General features: G+C 39.3%; 1 protein-coding gene across 1 annotated transcript; it reads right to left on the bottom strand.

Annotated features, from left to right (window-relative positions):
* Nucleotides 1-2,438: 2,438 nt before the first annotated feature.
* On the bottom strand, nt 2,439-3,881 carry LOC125071008 (centrosomal and chromosomal factor). Its single transcript, XM_047681054.1, has one exon. It carries the CDS (start codon nt 3,736-3,738, stop codon nt 3,130-3,132), a length of 609 nt encoding a protein of 202 aa, XP_047537010.1. The 5' UTR covers nt 3,739-3,881; the 3' UTR covers nt 2,439-3,129.
* Between the last annotated feature and the right edge of the window lie 4,809 nt (nt 3,882-8,690).

The following is an 8,690-nucleotide window of genomic DNA, read 5'->3' as shown; positions in this document are numbered from 1 at the left end:
AAAATGTGTTTAATAGATAAGAGTATAAATAATAATTCTTAAGTAAATTTCGGTGTAAAGCTGCGGCATACTATCTGGAGGCTGTGACACCCACAGGGCTGTAATTTATTAGTTTCAATCCTACAGACAACCCACTGTTGAAACCATCAGTTTACTTATTCATAGCGCAGAGATAAGACTCGAAAATGTAAATAGCGTTGTTGTGTGCATTTACTTTAGAGTTGTTTATCCAGCGTATTTATTTAGGTACCTGAAATCGAGCAAAACGTTCCACGAACGAAACATGAAAGAGTTCCGAACCCTATTTACATCCTTTTTACTCCTGCGAGGATGCGGCGGCTAGACAAGGATGGAAAACCAGGACTCCCACCCGTCAAGTTTGGCACTAAAAATGGCCGATGCTTGCTTAGTTTCGTGATCGCCTAGGGAGGGGGCGATGTCGATAATATTATGTTTTATGGCAGCGAGCACGGCCGAGGGCGGACATAAATTGGATATTCGTTTTACGAGATAATACCAACGATTTATACTCGCTTTTGGGATTCGAAGTTTGTGGCATATTTGAAACGTGCCGCCTTAAGTAAGAATTAGCGGGAGCGTTCGTTCTGAGGAAGTCGGTAATTACAGAATTGCTACTTTGATCGTAAAGCGACGTTATCAGAGCGCATCGAGGCCATTATATTTTTGCGAGCATCATTCATACTTGTATTGCCATGTTCGAGTACACATTTACTTATCTCAAGCTCGTTTAAACCTCGCAAATACCGGTAATTATTTTAATACGCACATCAAAGTTAATGCAGCAATAATTTAAAAAGTCGACAATTTATTTTTATCGTAAGATTTTATCAAAACTCATTTTGAGTTACCATATAAAAAAACTTTAACATATAAAAAATGATTTCAGTTATTTATATATTTTTAATCAAGACTTATTAAATACAGTCTAGACTAGTTTATCTAATAAAATAGTAATAAACCCAATATGTTTTATGAGTTTTTGTTTGTTTACAGCTGTATATATGGCGTCCGTTACAAAGCGTATTATACGAATCTGGGTAGGCAGTATCGGAGCCGTAAAAAGTAACAATAAACTTTTTATGATGGCAGTGCTGATAAAATGAATATAGCACTAATTCTCCCCTTCGTAGGATGAAATATAATTCTTTCTCTTATGAAGGCGAAGGAATGAACTCGGACCAGCTGAAGCGAGGGGGCGGCCAGCTATTATCCATTAGTCTCGATGTTTATTTCGTGTTTATTACATGGATGCTAATTTAACAGCGTCGCTCGCTCTGATGTCGGATAATGGAATAGTCTGGGAGCGTGCGTACCGCGCTAATGGTCGATTTGCCGCTTGCTTCGTGACCACGTTTCCACTAAAACTGCTCTAAGCTATTCGACTGCGTCTTAATTAGTTTTACCACGGTTAATTGCATATATGCTTCTCTGTGTGGAATAATAAACTGTTTTACTTTAATGGCCGTATTAAAAAAAAAACTGCTTATTTTCTTCTTCGACCGTGGATTATTCGTTTCATTGTGTTTAAGCACCTATTATGTTAGAAGAATGCCCAGTTATCCTTTTGTTCGACGTTTAAGTGCAATCAGACAAAAGATCAAAATTAAAGAATACGATGATAAATTTTATTACAAGCGTATTGCAAAAATTGAACTAAGTCAGGTCTAAATCTAGCAGTGTTTGTAAACATTGTAAGGGTAACTTGACATACATTAAATAAATGAATCAACCCGTGTTCACCGCTGTTTAATTTTGTAATTTGTTTGTCGCTCGTTTCTGGTTTATCGAAGAATAATACTGTTACTCATTTATCTCAAGAAATGTATTATAAAATCAACATTCTAATGTTATTTATAGCTGCTTTATCTATATTAATTTCTAATTTAATTCTATGACTTGAATATTACTAGAACATGATTATAACTTTTGTACTGGTTAAATGCGCGTCAGAATGACATCTAAAGTTTTGAATTGCCGATTAATATTAAATAGAAACCCTAAGTTTGGTGATGTAACTTCATTTATATACTAGTAGTAGTATTAAATGTAAATAACGACTTTGTTAATATTACTAACGAATGTAAGCCAATATCTATTGGAATTATTAGCAGAGCAAATATTAACAACGCTTTTTTCTCAGGAATTCTTTGATTACGTTGCACTAACGTCACTCAATTTCGATTTTGACCGAGTTTCAAAGATCGAGAGCTATACTTACTTCAGTGTAAGTGCAATCCATTATCCTGGGCTGTTCCCGAGCACAAAACATCCAAGATAAGGCACTGGGAGGCTATGCCTCGTCAACTCTATCTCAACACCACTCCGCACTCCACACACTGGGATGCATGTCCCATCGATAGCCGGACGCCGGACACCGGAAACTTGGATCGTCGCGTTGGAGGTAAATAAAACGATGCTTTAGGGATTTTTGTAAAAAGATAGTTATATTTTTGGCATTGGACTATGACACAATATAATACTATGATATGCTAAGTAAGCGTTTTATAAAGACTTTTACATGCCGAATATTTGTTAATCAGACTATTCATCAGAGGACTCTTTATATATAATTTTAACAAACATAACTGCTTACAAAATGAGAGTAGAGTACGATTCTAGTTTACCACTCAGGACTGTTCTAGAACTCATCACCTATTCGAAAACATAACTATTTCTAGTTTTATTCGTAATATTTTTCTCACTTTCATTTTTTTACTCTATAGGTACATATTTATTATAATACAATTTTTGAACATATAATTATTATCGATATGATATCTTATACAGAAATACGCAACGAATTAGCGACGGTACAATAATTTATCATGAAGCATCGGTTACGGCGACTGCGAATAAATACTTTCGTTGGTGGGTATGCGCCGGCGTCGTCGCGCGGGCGACGGCCGGCGGGCTGCGGCGAGTACGCGTCACATCGTCCGGCACAGAAACACATAAATCAACGTTCAAACAATATCAACGCACATAGGTACTATTTGGTATTCGGTTCATACGCGGCGCGGCGGCGGCGGGCCCGGGCCCGGCGCGGTCGCACCGCGCGGCACTTATCACTAACTAATTACAACGAAACATCACAGAGACCGGCCCCGGCTACATGTAGATCGGCAGCTGTTGCAGCGCCCGCTTGTCGAAGCGCTCGTAGTGCGCGGCGGGCGGCAGCGCGCGCGCTATATCACAGTCGAGCGCTTCGGGCGGCAGGTACGGGTGAGGCTTGAGTCGAGCTCGTGCTGCTAGTTTGCCGCCGCCCTCCGGTGCATACTCGAACCGGTAACGCCGAGCGTCCTCAGGAGCTCTGGCGCGTTGCGCCTGGGCAGGCTGTGGCGGTGGCGCAGGCGGGGCTGGTGCCGCTCGACAGCAGCGTCGGACCGCTCTCCCTCGCGCTCTCGCGTCTGGAGCGGCCGCCGAGGCTGTCGCCGCGGCTCCTGCAGCGCTGGCTACATCTCCTCGGGGAAGGTTGTTGACGAACGGCACCCGCCTGAGGCTTTCGAGCCTCCGGAAGTGCGACGGGTGAATCATGAGCAGCGGCTCGATCTTGACGCCCTGCGGTGGCTTGGCACAATCGGGAAGCTCGTATTCGATACTGCAGTCTACGTGTAAAGGCACCGAGTAATCCTTGGGGGCGAGCGAGGCGGGCCGCGCGTCCCGTCCGAAGCGGTCGGCGGCGGCGAAGTCGGCCTCGCCGCGGGCGTAGCCCGTCATCGTAACGGGCGCGGCCTCACGGCATGTGCGCCGCGGGGCGCGCGCCGATCAGCTGATTGTGCGAGCTAAGGCGCGCGGACGTGCGCGCTAGTCGGCGGCAGGCGCGAGACTGTGGCCGCGGCCCGCGCGCCTGCGCCGCCCGGCACCTCCCGCCCCGCGCTCGTCGCGGACGGTGCGTAGCGCACGGAGCGCTGCGGTGCGCGGCGGGAGCGGGCAGCGCCGGCCCGGCGGCGGGCGCGGCGGGTTCCGTCCGATCGATAAAAATGGCGGCTCGCGGACGAGCGCGATGGTGCGCGGATTCGCAAGGCGCAGGCGAGCGCGCCGGCTCACTGCGCCGGTTATTGTGACGCGAATGTCAAACAGCTGACTGCGAATACGTAGGAAACGGCGTGTGTTTATCGGGGCATATCTCGGCACAATAAAGAAAGGCGCAGGCCTTGCGGCTCACTTTGGCGTTCTAATCGGGGAATTCTCATAGATGTGTATCACATGCCTTATGCAGAACTTAATTTTGTAACGGCGACGCTATCCGTTGCTTTACAGTGAAGACAATAGCAGAATTTGTTCGCATTCTTAGAGATATGTATATTTTGTGATTACAATAGAATAACATTGTGTGTAGTTTGAGCTGTCACAATATTGTGTTTTATATAGAGAACGTTTGTTCATTATGCACATAGCAATGAGAATAAGATTTTACTTGGTAATTATTAACAGACTAAAGGTTAACATAAAGTATAGGAACGTCTTTTCTTTGTTGCTACAACAATAGACCCGCTACATCATTTTAACTTTAAACCTTTGAAATCTATTGTTTTTTAAAAGCTTATAAAATACAATTTAATTAACTTTGTTAGATTACACTTGAACACGAATACGAATAATACGAATGTCTACCGCTTCTAAAAATCGCTACAGTATTATGGACTAATTATTATTGATACCTCATTAAGTAAGTAACAGTTGCCTTAACTTTCAAATATTAAATAATTTTGCAAAAAATCTTTTAGCAAATAAGTATGTTATTTTTTAACAAACCCAACTTGATGGTGATTCAAAACTAACTACAATTCTAAGACTAAATTATACTAAAAGTATATTTTCAAGCGCATCACATCACACGTATTCTCCGTAACTGATATGAACAGAGTATTCTAAGAAAGCTAAAGTGTCTCGACTCAGCTGGGCTGAGATGTAATCAGACACGCGCGAGCTAGCCGAGCTGTGTCGTGACTCGGGATACACACACACATGTTAAGCATACGTTGATGCACACAATTGAAAATGACACATCCTCACGAAACTTCATTAGCATATAAGAAAAACAACATGGCACCTCAAACTGTTCCCTGCGAGACACCATTACGGAGTTTATAGGTCACTATTATAGTCAGGTATTAACGATTATTTACCACACGTTACATTAACCGCATATAACAATTTACATTTTCCATAAAATATTTAATAAATTTATGATAACGTGTATTTATTCAGTTATATGTTATATATTTTACACACACCTTATAATATATACTTGTGTACATACATGCGGCTATAAATACACTACTGACTAAATTATACATCATAAATATTTATTAATACGACTTAGAAGTTATTTGAAATACATTTTATTATACAAATGTAATTTTTGTACATGCAGTTTTGTTTTAGTTTTGTAATTGAATAAAGTAAATTTCCTTTCAGCATTGCTAGTAGCTTGACTACTTCTAGCATACACTGCGACTCATACCTATATAAATAGATACACCTGAAGTGTTCTTAGTCACACAATTTCATTAAAAATTGAATCATCTTTTCAGCGCCCCTCGTTCCAGTTTAAACTCAATTTAAAAAGCATCTTATAAGATTAGAGCTCGATAATTATGGCGTCTCAGAGAGAGCTTATATTGATCACTGCTCGGCCTTCTAAATACACTTATAATCTCCTTAAGTATTTTATTATTTTTCTATTTTTTTATTTGGGATCCTTCTATTGGTCCGTTTAACTGACTTCAATGAATTCCATTGGTTGTTACATTTGTGTGTAGTTTAAAGAAGAGACTTAGTTTTTCATTTTAATAGTAGTGTTGCTGTAAAATAGAGTTCACTTTTATACCTAATTTAGTTTGTTTTTAGGCTTTTAGTAGTGTCAGTATAAATTATCTCGCCTTTGGGACGCGATGGAGAAACACGAACGAGATTGGTCGGTATATCGGATGGAAATGTCAATTACGACAAGTACGTCGTCTGTAGTAACAGACGTCATACAAATCATAAAGGTCGATTAATCGCCTTGTTGGTCTATTGGCTAGCTTATTGGGCTGCAGACCCTAAAGTGCTGGGTTCAGATACCCGTAACAAGTTATTAAGTTTTTCTGTCGACCAATTCTCAGTAGCAGCTCGGGTTTTGGTAATTGCCAGTGTTTACACTCCCCTGCGTCGGATAGCACGTAAAGCCGTTGATTTTTTTTCTATTTACTTTGCAAAATAAATACAACTATGTTACCACTATTATTATGGAGATAAACTTCTTTTTTAATAATATTTTTTTATATTTAAAGTGGTTAAGAATTTCTTGGTTACGTGAATTAAATAAAATTTATTAATTTCACAAAACCCAACGTAACGCGAACACAAATGTTCGAACATGCCTTGCGACGCTTCGTTACTTGCAAAATATTGACACAATATAGTCGTATAGTTAGCTATAAATAATTTCCACAGACTGCAATTAATTCACATTGTAAAGTAAGTGACACCGATGTTGTAATGAATATTTATACAGCTAATATCGGTCCAGTCAGTAATGAAATATTACGGACATAACATAATACTTCTCACGGGGCTATATTTTAATGAAACGCTGAGACTGTAACGCTAGTGGAAGGATAGCCTTACTAAACCGCGTAACCCGAGAGATGAGCAACGGAGCGAGGGAGGCTGCGGACGGAGATATCACAGATCGGGAATACTTATAAAATGACATCGGGCCTGCACCCAGCGCGTGGAGGGACATAATTTTGTTTTTATAATTCAATTCATCGTCTACAGAAGTTTTTGTAATAGGGGGCAGACGGGCTCTTGGCTCACCTGATGGAAAATGACTACCACCGCCCGTAGACATTTGCAACACCTGGCCTGTAAGCGCGCTGTCGGTGTCTAAGGAATATTTAGGCTCTTTTCTTGATTACGGATGTCATTGATGTCTGCTTTCTTCTCGCATGTGTTCTTTGTGGATTCAAATCCCCATGTGCATTATGAGTCGTGGTTGTCAAATAATCTTGACTATACACCGCGAATGCTAACCTTCAGGATACATGCTATGATGAATGATAATCTTCAGGATACATGCTAAGTATTTGTTATTTTGAAAACATGATGTAATTAATTTGGTACGATAGAAAAAAATCACAAAGTTACCTCTAAAAAGATCCTTTAATCAATAATAACTATAAAACCTCCTAAATTTAGTAAATGGTAAATTGATTATATTTACCGGTATCTATGTATGCTAACGGAAAGTAGGGGTTACAAGTTTATTCTCATTTCTTGTATTAATAGTATGTATATCAACTTTTATGGAATACTTTTGTATATTCTTCTGTATAAACGTTATATTATCATGAATATATTATGAAGAAGCCGTTAATACACCTATTTCTTTGATTTTTTCGCGTAATGATGTCCTAGAGATAATATTGTAAATAGTTCGGATAGCTCTTTTCTGTAGAATAAATACTATTTCAAGATCTGCTGCATTACCTAATACCAACATTCCATATGACATAAGGCTATGAAAATTACTAAAATAAACTAGTCTAGCCGTGGTCTAGTGTTTTAATTCGTTACGTACCTACTATAATAATATATCAACATTTAATTCAATAAATTATATGTAACCATATGTATATGAATTTAAAGTTACACCTGCCATTTGACACGAATAAGAAATACCTTTTTAATTATTATTTATCTTACTCTTTTAATTAATATTTTAATTTTTAATGAGAAAAAGCAAATGTGATAACATTGCAATTTTTTTTCTTTATTTATTTAATAAATAAGCCCTGTGATAAAATTTAAAAATTATATAGAAGCTTTAGTTTATTATAGGATTGAGAACATTAGCCCAATAGCCTGCGACGTTCACGCAAGCAGATTACCGTTGAGCTATTGGTGCTTAAAAACGTCGAGTTGATATGCGGCACAACGACGTGTTGACGTGATGAGATAATTTGATTGATCCAACATATTCAGGGATACCATTAATTTAAAATGTGCTATATTCGTCGTTTTTTTCATACAACATTCAAATATCATGTTATTCTAAGCTTCTATATGTGTGCACCGTTGAATGGTTGACGAAGGATACGAATCTAGGAAACTCTGGTTCCAGAATAACTTTTGTATACATAACGAAGCTGGAATCTCACCGCGCTAACGAGGCATTTGAAGACGTTGGCAACCCTTGAAAAAGGCGGTGCAACAAACGGACGGCACTTAAATAACATGAGTAATCATATAAACGGTGAAGTGACGAGAAACGTGCAACAATGTCGTTCCCACGCAGTCTCCAAATTGTGTCCAATTGTGGAGCTTTCTTTGAAGCTCGCGTACATTACTCGTCATTATTTCATTCTTATGCCATTCATACAAAATTTATAATTTAAAACAAATTCGCATAGCCTCAGAAACATGCAATGAAGCAGCACTAAGCACTGAGAAGCATATACAATTATACATATATTTTAATATAATATATAAACTTTTTAGTAAAGTTTTAAGTATAGTTATTTAAATTAAAAACTAAAACCACTGGCAATTAAGTAATCGTTCATATAGTATCTTTGGTTAACAGACGCGCAAGTGGACCCCCTTATAGTGAGTAATTACCTTCGCTCAAAGGCTCTGGCGCTATTAGATATAAACCTCTCCTTACACAGACAATGCGC

Source organism: Vanessa atalanta, chromosome 18 (assembly GCF_905147765.1).
Source record: "Vanessa atalanta chromosome 18, ilVanAtal1.2, whole genome shotgun sequence".
NCBI classification, from domain to species: domain Eukaryota; kingdom Metazoa; phylum Arthropoda; class Insecta; order Lepidoptera; family Nymphalidae; genus Vanessa; species Vanessa atalanta.
Note: the sequence above shows the minus strand (reverse complement) of the source record. Positions and strands in the feature narration are given on the sequence as shown.

Excerpts from the sequence above, each read along its gene's own strand:
- LOC125071008 (XM_047681054.1), bottom strand. The coding sequence starts at position 3,738 with ATGACGGGCTACGCCCGCGGCGAGGCCGACTTCGCCGCCGCCGACCGC.